General features: G+C 49.8%; 4 protein-coding genes across 4 annotated transcripts; 2 read left to right on the top strand and 2 right to left on the bottom strand.

Moving 5' to 3' along the window:
* Positions 1-2,184: 2,184 nt before the first annotated feature.
* J7T55_013814 (fad dependent oxidoreductase) lies at positions 2,185-3,682 on the bottom strand (the record flags this gene model as incomplete). The annotated part of the gene is made up of 2 exons (XM_053140724.1): positions 2,185-3,353; positions 3,418-3,682. The coding sequence occupies 2 exons, from the start codon at positions 3,680-3,682 to the stop codon at positions 2,185-2,187; spliced, it is 1,434 nt and encodes a 477-aa protein (XP_052996151.1).
* Positions 3,683-4,774: 1,092 nt separating this feature from the next.
* Positions 4,775-8,454, top strand: J7T55_013813 (uncharacterized protein; the record flags this gene model as incomplete). Its single annotated transcript, XM_053140723.1, has 9 exons — positions 4,775-4,970; positions 5,410-5,984; positions 6,080-6,383; positions 6,678-6,955; positions 7,116-7,539; positions 7,841-8,017; positions 8,086-8,144; positions 8,217-8,299; positions 8,406-8,454. The coding sequence occupies 9 exons, from the start codon at positions 4,775-4,777 to the stop codon at positions 8,452-8,454; spliced, it is 2,145 nt and encodes a 714-aa protein (XP_052996150.1).
* Positions 8,455-13,168: 4,714 nt separating this feature from the next.
* J7T55_013812 (uncharacterized protein) lies at positions 13,169-14,767 on the top strand (the record flags this gene model as incomplete). Its single annotated transcript, XM_053140720.1, has 1 exon — positions 13,169-14,767. One exon carries the CDS (start codon positions 13,169-13,171, stop codon positions 14,765-14,767), a length of 1,599 nt encoding a protein of 532 aa, XP_052996149.1.
* A 322-nt stretch (positions 14,768-15,089) lies between these two features.
* J7T55_013811 (uncharacterized protein) lies at positions 15,090-16,255 on the bottom strand (the record flags this gene model as incomplete). Its single annotated transcript, XM_053140719.1, has 3 exons — positions 15,090-15,721; positions 15,783-16,119; positions 16,184-16,255. 3 exons carry the CDS (start codon positions 16,253-16,255, stop codon positions 15,090-15,092), a joined length of 1,041 nt encoding a protein of 346 aa, XP_052996148.1.
* Positions 16,256-16,823: the final 568 nt, after the last annotated feature.

The following is a 16,823-nucleotide window of genomic DNA, read 5'->3' as shown; positions in this document are numbered from 1 at the left end:
AGTCTCCCGTTGCCACCTTGGCCGTGTCAGACCGGCATGGAGACACCGCTTGTTGTTGCATGCAAGCCATGTCTGTAGACGGGATACTTCTTCTGCTCTGCCCAATGCCCAATGTCCAATGCCGCCTTGCTGGATGCGGGACCAGCTGCGCCCGCAAGGTTTCCAGACACTTGGGCCAAGCCAGCAGCTGAACCCTAAGGACGCGGCTCAAACATTGGACGTGTTTAATTTCGGCGGTATTTCTGCTAAACCCGGATCGCATTGACGGAGAATTTGATACGTGTCTGTCTACCATATCTACATACATACACCCACGGTCTGGCCAGCAGCTCTCATTCGGTTTGTCTATCTCTATCTCATCCAGGCACGATATGCCAATCTCAATCGTCACTGGCTGTGTGCTGGCTCGGTGCCATCCACCTCGAAGGATGTGGCCAAATTGATACGATCATGACAGCCACATGCGGTGTCGGACGTTGAAGCGAGCCATGTCGACATCGCCAGACTTTCCGGTTCGGGACAGGCGGGACATGGTCAACCAAGGGCACACAACACACACACCGTTCATCAGCGTTGCATCGTCCCTCTTCCAACCAGCATCCAAGCACGTCCACATCCCAGAATAATTATGTAGCCAGACGCGGATCCGCACCAACGGTCAGCGGGGGTGTGCGACATTGAAACGGATCATCGTTCGCACTGCTTCTGGCTGTGCCTGTGCTGTGCCTGTGCGCACGCTCCCAGCCTGGAGCCAGCGCGCGTCTCACGCCTCAACCTTACGCAAGTTGGCAACTGACAGACACGAGGCATCCACGTTCTCGGTGGCCGGTCGCACGGGCAGATCTGCGTTTTTCTTCCTTGTCTTTGCCTCTTCGCCTCTTTCTCTCTGTCTCTGTCTGCCTCTCTTGCTGTCCAGCACAAGATCTCCAAGCCCCCCTGCCCCTCACCTTCAATGCACAATTGCCACGGAGCCGGATCCGGCCGTGCTGTGTGGAGTTCAGTTGGAGCCAAAACTCAACCTCTCGCACTCGGCATTTGCTCTCCAAATCCCGTCTCTCAGCCAGGCTTGCAGGACCAAGCCCAATGCGGTCAGCCCGACCGAATATTCATCTCTATCAGCCCTCCCACAACAAACCGAGAAGGAAGCCCAGCCTTTCAAACCTGCATGAGAGATAAGCAATTCAAGACTCCAAGTGGGGAGATAAGGCCCCCGGTCCTTGCAACGCTTCATATTTCAATTTACACACATATCTACGTCGAATCTTTCTGGCACAGCCCTGTCTACGGAATTTGTTCCGGGAATGAATTGGCTCACTTGACGGTCTAGTGCTTTCAACCTCGAGACGATGTGCCCATACCTGCATGGTCTCAAGCCCTACCCAAATGGGAAATTTAGATAACTGTGGCAGACAACTCAGGTCTGCAACGGCTGTGGAATATCAGATAGGCTAATTCTGGCCCTACCTCTGTCACGAAATATGCCTCTCGAAGACTTTTGAACTATCATAGCCCACTGTATACTCTACCTCTAGATTTCAAGGAAAGTACACAGTTGCCTGGTATTACTTGATGGCTCATTGATCGATGGTGAGTTCTCCGAAGGATTTGTGAAAAGAGGGGGTGGAGAAGGTCTTCAGCCGACCTGCCGACGAACGGACACGACTCTGAAAGTTCGGGAAGGATTCCCTCCCATGCACACGGCCTTGCGTACAGCACGCACGGCGATGCGACCCTCGTCCCATGGTCCCGGCACGCTGTCCTGCAAAGCCGATCCTCCGGGCCATTTTGGCTTTCGGGGCCGGGCTTCGGATCCGGACTCCTAGGATGCCCCCCCTGGCCGCCTCGCAACCCGGCAGCACCTTCACGATTCATGTGGGTATCTCTTATACAAGTGTTTGTAAGCCACCTTGGGCACAGACAGACGGGCTCATGAAGGTTGCGTGATCATCACTCATAAAACATTGGGCACTGTAAGGCTCGGCCTCGCTACCTGGTGGCGTAGGTTCTGCTCGCCCGGGCTGACCCCTCAGCGCGGGATCGACACAGAGTGACATCGCCACATGACATCGCACTCGACCACTCTGGTAGAGTTTCGAGAATAACACGCTTTTGCTTATTATTTCCGGGTCCAACTGACCATTTTGCTGAGATGAAGCAGCGGTCAAGGTGGGCCGGAGCCAAAGCTCAGGCCTGCTGATGATCCTCCACGGCAGCGGACGTGTGCAGCCGGCCTCGGAATCGCTTGCCAAGCCTCTCCTCGGAGATCACAAATGCCCGGGGGAACCAACTGTCCAGATCTCCATCGGCACGCATCATCTTCACCATCGCACGTGCACACATCCAGCAGAGCACCATGCCGTGTCCTTGGAAACTGCAGCTTGCCCAGAGCCCCCTTGACCCGGGCATCTCACCGACGAATGGGAAGCCATCAGGGCTGTAGCCCATGATCCCCGTCCACTCTCTCCTGATCCTGCCGTCGGGGTGGTCTTCGCCCCAGTTCTTTCCAAAGCAACGCGCCGTGGAATCGCGTAAGTACGCGCTTATGTCCTCGTTGAGCGAAGTGTCATCTGTTGTACCGTATTCAAAGAGACCCTCCTGAGGCGCCTTGACTAGCCCGCCGCCGATTACAATGTCGCCAGCATGTTTGGATCCAGGGGGGCGAGGGATCATGTACTCATATCCGTTCTCGTAGATGAACGAGTACGTCGTAGGCAGTCCATCCCCTGGCATGTTGCTCCCAGGGCGGTGGGCGGTGACCTGTCCACGCAAGGGCACAATAGCACCTTGAAACGCCTTCCATAGATAGGCCGAGTAGCCATTCGTGGCGAGAAGAACCTTTTCCGCAATAATGTGTCCGCGAGGAGTGCTAACTTCCCATCTACCACTACCGTCGGAACACTGCTTCAGACCTACAGCCGGCGTGTTCGTCTGCAGGTTCAGACCCTTCTGCAAAGCCAGTTTCAAAACGCCTATGCCGAACTGATATCCCGAGATACTCCCCGCAGCATAACTAATGGCCCCGACCGGCTCTGGGTCGGTGCCCGCGCAGTAGAATCGCGCCTTTACCTCCTCCTTGTCGTGGAAGGCGTACTCAGCCGCAGGGTCGTCTGGTCCAAGGGCGAGACGCATTGCCTCGACGGCCTGATGTGCTTCGCGCCAGTGCGGCTCATCGTAAATGATATCCACGGTCTGGCATGGGTTGGAGTCACATGGGATCGAGTGCTCTGCAGCGAAGGAATGCATGGCATTAATGTTGGCGAGCTCGAGGCGCGCTATCTTCGCCGCGGCAGCGGTGCCCAGGGCGGCAGCATTCTCGAGAAAGGACCGGTAGCTGGCCGCTTTCGTGTGCCCACCTGGGGTTGGACGCGCAGTGTCAGCCTGGGGCCGTCACATCGAGGGATGGAGAGCTGTGCTGACCGTTGCGTCCTGTCGCGCCGGAACAAGCCTGCCGCGCCTCGAGCATTACAACGCTTAGGGAGGAGCTGCTGCTGCTGCCATCCTGCAGCAGATTCCAGGCGACGGCGGCGCCGGTAATGCCGCTCCCGATGATGACGATGTCAGCCCTCTCCGGCACGTGTTGCGTCGTCTTCAGATCGGCTATGTCATCGGGAGGGTCTTGCCAGTAGCTGCGGTTTGGGTTCTTGCGTGGGAGCGCCACGGAAATCCTCGCTCGTTCGTCCATAGTTCGTCCTATCAAAAGTTTTGGTGGACAGCGTTAGTGTGGTGATATAGCTAACACGGGAGGCACCCATCCTTTCTTTTTGTTGCACAGTAAATCTGAGGCGGGGTTTTGGAAGCCGCAGCCTGTTAGTATTCCAGGTCAAGCCCAACAGTCTCCACTAACGAGCCTCAAGCCCCACGAGTCGCCCGAAATAAGACGTGCAGTCTAGCTAACTAGATACTCAAACACCGATGGCGGTGGCCATTCAGGAGGACGTAGTGAAAGCTGGATCCAAAAGGTCAACCTCACGGACTAGTCAAAGAACAGGCTGGACTGAAGTTCAGCAGGGCTGCAAGTATCATACCGGGCTTAGAAACAAATCTATGTAAGTATTACAATTCTAACCAATACTATTGGGGAATCTCCGATTCAATTCCATATCCGTAGTATTGCCTATTTGGCGATGGACAATGTGACCCGCCACTACGTTAAAGGTTATGCTTGCAATAGGTAATGCCATGAGAAATGCTGATCTGGGCCATGAATACAACATGTAGACCGTGATCTTTGCAGGGATTGCTGTGTGCGGATGTGATAAAACGAATATCTACCATGGGCTTGTAGCTGGGCTTGCTTGCATGTGTCAAGAGATGGAACCTGGAAACAGTAGTCTACTTGATTCGTCGAATAAAGAAGGTCATATTCACTGACGAAGCGATTTCTACCGGATCAAGAAACTGCGATTTACCGTGCCATGATAGTGATGGTCGTTATCGTCTAACAAATCAATAAATTCAATGCTTTGTACGTGACTGATCGACTTATGCGACGGAAACGGCTTTGTACAAAGATGACAACACATACACTTCAACGGTCGAGTCGACTTTTGCATCAAAGAAATACATGTCAATGCTAAGCCACAAATAAAGCGCAAAAAGGCAAGCAGAAATCAATCACGGTTATCTTCTCTTCGTCTATACAACGCCTGTATTCTGCTCTAGGTGACTGTGATTCGACTCGGAAAGAAAGCAGTCGCCAGTTTCCCCGGAAGATCTTTTAAAATCTTCGCGCCTTCTTAATCAGTCGGTTTAGCTGGAGTATCTCCCGCTCAAGATGTCATCAGAACCTGCGACAGATACGCGGCCGCAGAGGCTTCCACATGCGGCTGATATCATGGCAACATGGCGGAGGTTCGCGGAAACCTACAATAATAATCGTTTCAAGATCGAGAACCGCTGGATTAATATGGACAGAACAAAGAAAATACAGTTGGTTTCAAGAGCCTGGCCAACTTCTGGTAATTATCCCGGTATGCCTACGAGCCATCGCCCAGATTTAGAGTAAGTACATCAACAAAGATAGAGACACTCCTTATCATCTATTTTTTTCTCTCTTTTCGCCACAGGCATTGCTACCAGTTGCTATAATCTTTAAGTAGAAATATCAACACACCGTCATATGACACCTTGAGGCCCTAGCAATGACTTCTATCCAAAATTCGTTTGCTCACGCAAAAGGCTAACTGCAGTACTCCAGTGGCCTGGCACCATGGAGAGGCAAAGACAAAAGAAGGAAGTTTTGGCCTATAACTGGCGGGAACCATAATCACGTAAAATGGCCAAACTTCAACTCAACCGATTTAACCAAGCGCTCAGAGACAGTCCTCCAGCTTTTAGTATCCAGAGCGATATATCATCCCAAAAAGTTCATCGATTCCGATTTTTTTGAATTGAACGGAGAATTTTTAGGAGACTTGTCCATTGTGGTGGGTGACAGAGGTTACTACGACGGGAAAGCCATGACAGGACTATATTCCGCCGGTGATGATGAGGATGACGCGTACGGTGCTCTCTACTACGTGACCCCGGAGTCCGATATAGAAGCATTACACGCCTCGGGTCTGGATCATGGTTTCCAAGGTGCAGTTCTCATGGAGATTCAGATCAGAATATATGGATTTCTGGAGAATCTGGCCACAGAGATTATAGCTGGGAGAAATGATACGTTGTACAGCTGTCCTGGGGAAGACATTCAGCGGATCTGGAAACCTACCGCCCCTGCCCGGGGGATAGCACAGCAACCCGGAGACGAAACAAATCTCGAGCAATATCTTAGTATTCATCGCGACACATTCCTTTATACTTGTCCGAGTGAGAGCATGTGGGAGTTTCTAATTGCTATCTGCGGTAGCCGAATGCAAGCATTCGAGAACAAGATTCAGGGTCTGAAAGAAGACCCGGGCAAGTTTCTCGAGTATCTCACCGACGTCCGCGATCATTCGCACCATATGGTGTTGTATACAGATGGGAGTTCATACCCGTGGGTAAGTATAATTTACCTGCAGGGACTTCTCGTTGTGACGCGGAAGCGCCACCTTTTGCCGGGCGACTTGTCGTTGACTGGTGTTTTTCTTGGCAGGCCAGCGAGGAATCTAACAACAATCTCCGTATGTGGTCTACGTATTTCAAAGCTGCCATGGCCGACCTGACGGTAGCTTGCGATACTTGGCACAATATGTACGACCGTGCGCTGAGGTTATCAGAGGCTGTGCCCGGTACAGAAGACTGGACAACCCATCTTCTGACCCTCCAGGAATTCGTGGCCCATCGACTCTTCCTTTTCTACCCTGTGACTGATGCCTTAACGTCTTCGAAGGTTCTGAGGAGGTACTTCCGCAATCGGTCAACCGTCGACAACCACATACCGCAGTTTAGAGCATTCGGTAAGCAGCTTTCAGAATTGAAATTTACCTATCCGGGTAAACATGACTATCATATTTGGAATAGATTCACTGCCTGACCTGGAGCCTTTTGTGCGGCTATAGCTCTAGTAGCCCCTCCACTGTCCTTCTACGTAAACAATCTTTATCAGTGCTGTAATAGCTAAACAAATATTGCAGGGCCTGGGGTTCCAAGTGTTCCCCAAGGTTCCAGACAGGCAACCCTTGTCTCCCTGATGAGCTTGATACAAGACGAGCAGGAGGAGGACGCACGTCATCTAAATCAACATACTATAGCGGATGAACTCCTGAACCTTATACGCAGAGGCCAACCCTGGATGACGGATTACGCAACTGAGAAGGCAGAGGAAGCTTTCGACTGCACAATGGTTGACATGATAACACAAAGAAGTTTCAAAAGCCAATCAATTTCAATTGAACATGCTGAATTGCAGGATTTTGGTGCCTGGAACGATTATATGGCCAATCTCGAAAACATGGATCAGATGCATTCAAGCATTATCCTTTGTATGAAGAAGCATCTCACACCCGACCCCATGACTCAGTTCAGCTATGTAGGTAGCATCGAGTTTCCTCCTTCTTTTAGATGCCTGGGGTTATTGGCCAAATATGCAGGGAGCAATGCATATTCAAGGTCTTGCTGCGGCCCAGCCTGCTTTCGTTTACTCTCTGTGATAGCACTTTGGTAGGGGACTTGTACTGACAATGTTCTAGCCAGCTCCCAACAGCAAGTTGAAAGGCGTCAAATTGACAGAATGGAGTACCGCAAGGAAGACAGCAGAGACAAACCTGGAGAGGTTCTGGGCAGACATGGAACCGCTACTAAAAGATGAAGATGCGCTTTCGCCGTACGTCATTAGTCTCCTCGACAATGCCTCTCCGAATTCGACGGTACAAGACGATCCGGGGACTACTTCCCCTCCTCCCCTCGGTGGCCTTTCTATCACAGGTGAACCTAGTCCTGTTGCTGGTACTTCCGGCACAAGCGGGCCTGCCCGTCCCGGTGCCATGCTTGGCATAGGTGGATCTAGTCCTCCTCCTGGCCTTGCTGGTCCTCCTGGGACCCCTCCGGCGCCTTCAGCGACAAGAGACTTGCAGTCCGCACCCAAGACTCCAGAAAAGAAGACGACCAATGATGGTGAGCAGCTTCTGAATAAGTTTCTACATTTCCATGAAGATATATCTTCCATAAAAACACAACTTTACTACTTACCCTGAAGCCCGATACTCGAGCCTAGCTCTCGTAACAAGCTACAGGCGGATTCTATCCCGACCTACTCAATTTTCAATCAAATCATCTGTTTTAGTGATTATATTTCTAAACTTCTATTCTATAGGTGTGAAAAAGATTTCACCCATTCGTCGAGCAAGACCAGATGAAGACCGACCACGACGACCACAAATTGACCGGAGGCTACAGGCTGAAATACTGCGACAAGCAAGGCAGCCTGTCTTCAACCCACCTCCCCCTGCAGACGTTCCTCCTGAGCAAGCAAGGCCACGGATTGTATTGGACGCCGAAAATTACGAGACCGCGAGGCTTCTAATGACGACGAGTACAGAGAACAGGCCCGGTCAAATCGCTTGGGAGGATGTATTGAATTTCTTCCGGGCTAGTAAGCAGCTTCTGGATAAGTTCCTAACTTGACCAGGGAGAAGCTTCCGCCATATGCGTGGTCTGTAGCACTGCTGGAGTCAAAGAACCTTCTTAGGCTGCCATTTCGAGACAGGCACTGGCATATGGTGATCTGCTTCGACCTCTTTCCCACTGAACCTCCTCCTTGGTGCTTTGATGGCTAACTCTAAATGTTGCAGTGGGATTTGAACCCGGCCGTACACGCAGTCATCGCGGAGGGTTGCAAGTGTTTCAACCATCTGCTGCGCTCAGGGAATCACAAGTAAGTCATGCGCGTAGTCGTTGGGTGGCTCAGGCTTCCCCTGACAGAGTAACCTGCGGGAGAGAAATCAAGACGGGGATCTTCAAGCTGACGGAAATGACTATAGGGTATCGACCAACCATGCTCAAAAGATAGGCCTCATCGAAGTAAACTGAGTGTAAACAATGCAAGACGATTCGTCACCGGACCACATGGCTTAGGCAAGTATGGCTGGACGTTCGAGAAGTTTGAACGGGCGGGAAATTAAGATAGTTACATCAGACGTTTGTAGTTACTCAAGCAAAACATTCGACATCATCTAAAAAAGAGAAGAGTGGAGATCGAATGTTTATAAAAGATACAAATATTCTCTTACTGTTTGAACGAACCAGATTTTGCATCGCCATCTTTGAGATATCAATTCCTCGATAGGCCAAACGAGAATACCGTGTTGATGAACGAGCCTTTCTTAATCACTATGCTGTCACCGTTTTCGTGCTTATTAGCAAGTTCGGGCCATGTTTCATTCTTCAGGACAAACGAACGAAGATATCGTTGGCGCCACTCCCGTCCGCAACAAAGAGCTGAGGTAACACGCTGGTACAGCTCAAATAGACACGTTTTCTGGTGAAGAAGGGTGAACGAAGGTTTCTTGAGCCTTGACGAAGCCCAGGTAGACCACTGAAATGATGGCAGGTTAAAGTCTGCAGCTCCACAATCTCGTGTAATTAAAGCCTCGCCTGCCCGTGTATATAGCCGGCATTATTGATAAAAGGCCAGGACGGCTCATCACCGACACTTCTGCCTGCCTCACTACATCTGTTCCCATCTCCAATCGTCCGTTTTATTTCACCTCCATTCTCGAGCTCTGCCCCTATAGCACATCGGCACATTACCGTGCCCATCATGCTAGCTGCACTCCAGGAATCAAGGTGGCGTGCACTGCCTCTACCCCTGCCGCGGTGATCATGGTTGGCGCGGGAATTGTACGAAACTGCGAGGAGGCTCGATTCGACAGTACCACCGCAGTATTCTCTAAACCTGCCCATCAAGAACGTACGCCACGATCTTTTCCATGTATCCTTCATTACTACTCCTGACGCGAATCGTCAATGGCCATGCACTCTAGCGCTCGAAACCGACCGCTTGACACTGACGCGCAGCCTTCTCGGCCAAGATATCAGCCGCGTCCAGCCCTTAATTTCCCAATACTATCCGGAACGGCGCTATAATAATGTTATATGTACCCTTCTTGTTGGATATTACAGGCAATTAATTGTATAAGTATAAGAAGCGGAAATCTAGGAAATCTATGGACCATAATCTTCCGGGGCCCTTTTATTTTACTGTTCTAAAAGGCAACTAATTTTCGACCTTGCTCCTGCCAACAGATTGACTAATCTCGATCCTGTACCTCAGGATTCAAGATTCTAAGTACTCTTCTCCTAGCCCACGAAATTGGGGAGATCTTTCATCTCATGCCCTGCTTAAAATTGCCCTTCTACAAAGGTTCAAGAAGTATAATTTCGTGGAGGGCTGGAACGCCTATAATGAGGCTTAATGGATGTCCAAGTGAGCTATCGATATTAGATGAATGCGAACACATTGCACAGGCAGGCTATACAGCGGCAGCTCGAGGCTGTTGTTATTTAAGATGCATATATACTCCATTTTAAGAAGGAATTAAGGAATAGGGCCATGTTGCTACATGATTTTCGGTAGCCCTAACGGATGTCCGACTCACTATTCTATGGCCATCATTCGTTCCCTAATCGGTTCAAAAAGTAGCCAATGTCATGCCACGTTAAAACAGCGTCTCGTCAACTAAGAGGTCTGGCCTATCCGCCATTATTTGGAGACAGACGATCTGCCCGCGCCGCCCAATAACCTGAAAGACATTAAAAGATACAGCGAAAACAGTACTATCAGAAGAAAAATAGCGAGACGTGCTTCAGAATTCCACGAAAAGAAATCTTAACACAAATCTTCTTGGCAAATATACAGGGAACCGCACCCCCTTGGTAGTTTCAATACGCAGGGAGGGTGGAAGACCTAAACAACAAAAGAGAGGGAAATGCGTAGATCTACACATCGAGGAATGTTGGAGAGGAGGTATGCTTGTTATACTATATCTAATGTCCCTCACAATTGCTGTACCTACCTAAATATCATACAATTGCATCTAGATTCCTTCTTATAGCTGACTCAACGTATCTATTTTTGGACACTTGTATTTTAGTCTGCTTTGTATGTCTTGGTACTCACACTGCCTCGCTGCGACTACAATTTCATTGCTTGATTAATGTACCTCGTCATAATTGCCCTGAGACAACGTCCCTACTGCGATACCAGCTTCAAACCAGCCGAATCCTATCGCTCGCTAGACCACCAAGATCCATGACAGGTCTTCTGAATACCCTAGGGTACAACAGCAGGGATTCGCGACACCAAATCGAAGTTGAGTTTGATCATGCAGAAAAAAGTCCGAACCATATTTTGGTCCTCGGGACAGAGGTGACCTTAAACGCAATTTTGAGTTACGGCAAGTGTTCCAGGATATCAGGTCTCGATGCAACCCCACACTACGTGCCCTTTATGCAACTAATATTCTTCCCCTTCCCCATTGTGGCTTCTTGCATAGGTGTGTCCGTGCAGAGGATGCAACCGTTACTACTTCCTGTTTTCACTCATCACAGTTCCTCTGTCTTCAGAAATGGCGGTGACTGACTCGGGAGAAGTATCACACAGCAGACATAAAGTCTTCTCTAGTATGGCGCTGCTTTGCGTCCATTTAGTGAACTGAGTAAGGTATACTGTTTCTCGTTACTGAGACACATCTTGGCCATCATGGCCCATACGGCTTCATTCAATTCTGTGTTTCCAATGGAGTCTTTGCCTCAAGATGATAGAAGCCACGTGGCAGTCTACGTTGTTGCTTCCGTCGTCCCTTTCACGGCCCTGGTAGTTGGCTTGCGGTTTTACACACGATGGGCTGTGGTCAAGTCGTTTGGTGTTGACGACTGGGCAATATTAACTGCCATGGTACGGCTACCAGCGTTGTCAACCTCTCTGAGTATTTGTTGTGCTGACCTTATTTCGACGAAACAAGATACTGGTGATCGCTGAAGCTGTATTCCAATGCCTGATGGCACAGACTGGCCTGGGGAAGCATGCTTGGATGCTCACAGAGAGCATGACCAGAAGATTCTATCAAGTTCAGTGCTTGTATTCGTTCACATCTGTTTATCAAACGATTGGCTAACACAAGATGACCTAGTAGCGATGGTATGTTGCCATCATCATATTTTACGCAAGTCTCGGCATTGTTAAGGTTGCCCTTTTGCTGCAATATCGTCGTCTATTTGCGGCCAAGATAAAGAGACTTATTGACTGGATGCTCGTTGTTGTCATCGTCTGGACGTTGGCCATCGTTCTCATGTGTGCCTTCACATGCTGGCCGATTTCTGGGTTTTGGGACAAGAAGATATCCGCAAAATGTCTGCCAAGATACCAGTACATCATACAAAGTGTTGGGAATATATTGAGCGACTGGGTGATCTTCGCTTTACCCCTTCCTCTTCTATGGCATATGAGAGCCTCTCTTTGGCATCGGCTGTCACTGATTGCACTGTTCTGTCTTGGGTTTTTGTATGTGATGGTCCCTTATCTCTCCCCAACATGGGTCAGGTTTCGTGTTTCAACGGGTCGATCACCTTTATAAGCTGACGATACACAATCAGTACATGCGCAATCGGATTCGTCAAAATCAAATACCTTCCAGTTGAACCGAGCAACGACGATTTATACCGGCAAGTTGATGGTGCTGCTTGGTCACTCGGCGAGCTTTGTGCGGCCATCGTGGTGGCTTGCCTCCCTGTGTTGCGACCGCTTTTTTCCCACACTTTTCGAGCTTCAATACGCCGTAAGATGGCTCTTATTGCTTCAAAAGCCCATTTTAAGAGACGCTCAGGCAACACTACCGGATTGCCTTCCCAGCAATTCGCATGCAGCGGGATCCAAGCAAATTTCGAGCTAGAAAAGAAAGTTCCGAAAATTGAGATCGTGCCCGGTATCTTGCAGACTGGGATTGACGAAGAGAAGCCATGCACAGGTTCTCACAGCGGCAGTTCAAATCACACGCATCAGGCATTGTTTGTTGATTGGAAACCGCCTGTTTCGCCTGCACCAGTGCATTCGATGCCGACGAACGGGAACATCAACGAATCGCAAAGTGATACTTTCTGATACGTTGGCACTATTATGAACTTTAACTTGGATTTAATTCGGTCGCTAGGCCAGACAGTGATGTTGCAGAATGAGGTCAACGGTCTTGAGGCCGGCAGGCTCCAATGTAGGCCGCCTTGAATATCGAATACAGACCGTTAGTTAGACTTCAGTGATAATACTAAGATACTCAGGGGTCATTCAATACAGGAATCATTTCATGGTACATATGACACCCAAAATAATATGGTGGATCATGTCGACGCCGCGTGGACGTTGTGGCTGCGACCTTTTTTTTAGAACGCGTAAGTGCACACGACAACCATGATTCGCATACCCACTTCCCGTCTGACATTCCACCCACAGATGTAAGCATGTCAATGCTCCGCCCCAATGAATCAGTAGGCCTCAGTGATTTTTGGTTTAACGGTCCTAATGACCAGAAACTTTCGACCGCCGATTGAAATGGCCCACAGTCTCCTCGAACAGCCAGTCGCAAGGCTTTCCGTGTCTCACAAGCAAGCAAACATCGGCAGTCAATTATTCTACGTGCTTCCCGGCGTGAATCACTCCCTCCATCATCTTGACACTGGGCCATGAACCAGCAAGTCGCGGCATGGTTTTCAAATCCGTTTGCACCTTGCGAGAGTATTAGGTCTCGACAGTATGTTGACTCTCGCTCAATCCTGTTGTCGCTCAAAGTTCGTCACCATCCCAAGGATTGCGGTACTGGTGGCTATTTTCATAATCGCCCTCGCCTTCCCATATCGCACCGAGATCAAAACGAGATGGGATGGTACTGAGACGCTTTCAAAATGGCTTCCAATAGCTAGCGGCTTCGAGAACGAAGAGGTCGACATAGCGCATGAATTGATAACCATTCTCGAGGAGTACTCGCCTGCTGCATCGACACCAATTGAGGCAGTCAAGGGAGCGACAGTGGACCCGTGGCCGGCTGATCATAATGCCGAGCTGATGGACATACTGGAGACCACGTCAGAGCAGATCTTGAATATGAAGAAGAACCACCAAGGTTTCATCAAGGCAGTAAAACAGAGGCTGCCGAAGTACAGCTCCAGGAATAACCATCCCGAGGGCATTGTTACGGTCGGCGGTGGATCATATTTTCCGCCTTTGATGGTTTCACTTCGACTTCTGCGTCGAATAGGGACAGCCCTCCCCGTTGAAGTCTTTCTCCCGGAAGAGGAATACGAAGCACAAATTTGTGAAGAAGTTTTGCCGACACTGAACGCAGCCTGCCGCACTTTCCCTGAACTTGGCGGCAAGATTTCTCACTACCAATACAAAGTGTTTGCCATAATACTGTCCTCATTCAACAACGTGCTCTGGCTGGATGCAGACAACTTCTCGCTACACGACTCCGGCGCTCTCTTCACATCGACCGCGTTCCAAAGTACAGGCATGATCACATGGCCGGACATTTGGCAGACATCGATATCACCCGCCTACTATCTGATTGCGCAAACAAAACAAACGCCTGTGTCCGCTCGCGCAAGTACTGAGTCTGGGCAACTCCTGGTGTCGAAGACCAGGCACTGGAAAACGCTGCTTTTAGCAGCTTACTACAACTACTACGGGCCCGAATACTACTATCCGCTATTATGCCAAGGCGGGGCGGGCTGCGGGGATAAAGAGACGTTCCTCCCTGCAGCCGAAGCCGCAGGGCTTCCTTTCTATGCTGTCGAGGCGCCGCCCCAGCCTGTTGGCCACTACAAGCACAACGATCATCGGGAAAGGGGAATTTTTAGGTTCGCACTTATACAAGGCGATCCTTCAGAGGACTATAAGGTCAGCACCGGCGTCGGCACATCAAGCTCAAGTGTTTCGACGGTAGACGAGTCCGAAAAGGCTGTCCCAGCTGGCGCAGCAACCAAAAAGGATAATGTCAGTCCTTATGGTGTGCGGCCTTTTTTCTTACATATGATGACACCGAAATGGGACGCATACCATGTTTTTGATCATGTTGGTCGATACGACCTTACTCTAAACTACAAAAAAGAGCAAGCGGCAGCATACCAAGACCCACCCGAGGCGTCTAGCAGAATCAAAGGAGTTGAGCGAATGGTCTGGGAGGAAACGAGATGGGTGGCTTGTAACATGGAAGAGATAATTGGTTATTGGGAGGGCAAAAGAGGAGCAATTTGCCAGAAGCTAGACAAGTACTTCAGAGATGTGCTCGATACCGAAAAAGCAGTTGAGCTGGGGCTTGCATCGGACATGGTGCCAGCGCCTTATTTACCATAGACTCCTCAAATTACCACTAAATCATGACCTCTGTTTACTTCTTCCAAATTGGAAAATCCTGCACGATCAGATTGTCCCAGCCAACTCAGTGGAAACGAGTGATCACTTTCCTTGTTCGCTTTAATAGACCTTAGCTTGTGCAGCGCTGTTGTCCTTATGCTCGTGGGGACAATAGTTACTCTCGCTCGTTACTTGGCGACTCCTGGTTAAAAACTAGGGGAATGAAAGCCCGATTCGCTGTTCGTTATCTTCTGCAACTGATCATCTGTTTCCCTAAAAGCACTTCACATCATTCTTGGTCTGATTGTACGCAAGACTTTAACTAACCACTCCGTGAGCCCACAGCTCCATACGTAGCTTCTAGCCAACCATCCAAAGCCATCTTGATCGCTACCTTAGTAGCTTCATCCAAGTCCTCCTTTGGTAAACCTAGGATGTCATTTTGGAGGCCCTGGCTACTTTCATAGTCTCCACCGCCGTTTGGGAAGAAGACTCGAGTGTACATCAATCGCACAAAACCCTTCACATCACCTTTCTGCAAATCCTGGACTCCCTTCTTGTACCTCTCTTCCGAGTTCTCGCTGCTGATCGTCCAGTCAGCGTCCGTCGTGCCAGTGACACGCTTGACGCTCTCGAACATATCCTTCTGGCTGACGAGGAAACTGGAAGCGTAGAAGGCGCGGTTGGTCCAGTTTTCGATAGCGGGGCTGTTATCGTTTTTGTCTTCGGGAAGAAGCTTCAGGCTCAGGAAGGAAGCCACAGCGCGACCGCACTGTGCCCAGGTGCTCGTGTTGATCTTGGTGTTGCCATCGTCAAAGAGGACGAGGGATCGGTTATGGAAATCAAATCCATAGCGATCTGCCGTTCCACCAAGGCTGAACTCATACCAGAAACCACATGAAAGTACGAACCACTTGCTTACTCCAAGGGATTCAATCTCCTTGCACGCATCGACTGGAGTTTGAAAATTAGCTATGATCAGGTAAATGAAAGAGTTTTGTGGTTCGCCACTCACCAAAACCTTGGTAGAAGAAGGTGTCCTTCATGAGCTTCTCGTCTAAGGGGTTAGTCCCCCAAGCATTTGGCATGATGTAAGAAACGCCAGCTTTTGACGCTGCTTTGATCAGTTTGCTCTGTGTTCCAGGAGGGGCCCTCACGGCCAGAGTGATAATAAGAATTTGGTGTCCCTTCATTGCCTCCACCAAAGACGTCTCGTCGTCATAGTCCACAATGACAGGACTGACGCCCTCAGGCAACTTGTTGGTGCTCCCAGAGCGTGTGAGTGCGGTTACGACGTGTTTCCCCGTCTTGACAAGCTCCTGGGCGATGTGTTTCCCCAGCGTACCGCCGGCCTGAATATTACTAAGCATCAGTGATGAAAATACTGATATTGTTTTAAGTGACTCAAACCCTTACACCCACGAGCGCAACTTTCTCGATACGATTGGCGAAGCCTTCAAGCTTGTCTTTGGCGTATTGCGAAGCCATTTTGGAGGCTGGTCAGGTTTCTGGGAAATAGGCAGGAAGTTTTGCAAAAGCGCTCTCCAAAGAACAGAGTAACCCACTTGTGTTGGTGGCGGCGATGAGGGTCGTGAAGTTTGAACTACAGACTTTGAGCACGACTTTAATAGCAATAATTATGGGCCAGCGGAGTAGACAAATATCAACATCAACTCTCACAGAGTGGATTTCGGACCAAATGGCGATGCCGCGCAAAGCACTAAAGGCATCGTGGAGAACAGCTGATGAATCCTGCAGGTCCATCCTGAGACTGCTTCACACCATACTGAATTGCGTGACGTCGTTCCCTGTAGGAGCAGGTGGACCGAGGGTTCGTGGAGTGGTTTTATCTCCTGTCACTAAGCCCGAGCCGGAGAATGCGGAGGATTAAGTTTCCTTGAAAAGAAAGCTCGTTCGGAGGAAGCTGGTGTTGCTAGCCGGACTTAAAGAGAAGTGGGAATAGCCGGGTTGCAATCCGACGGGATTCGCCAGGTCTCAGAGTCGGCATGGTCGAACAGTAGCAGTGGGATTTCCGTCTTACCAGATGGAGGCTGCA

Source organism: Diaporthe amygdali (genome assembly GCF_026229845.1).
Source record: "Diaporthe amygdali strain CAA958 chromosome Unknown NODE_7_length_1459731_cov_64_868725, whole genome shotgun sequence".
Taxonomy (NCBI): domain Eukaryota; kingdom Fungi; phylum Ascomycota; class Sordariomycetes; order Diaporthales; family Diaporthaceae; genus Diaporthe; species Diaporthe amygdali.
This window is presented reverse-complemented; position numbering and strand designations above follow the sequence as displayed.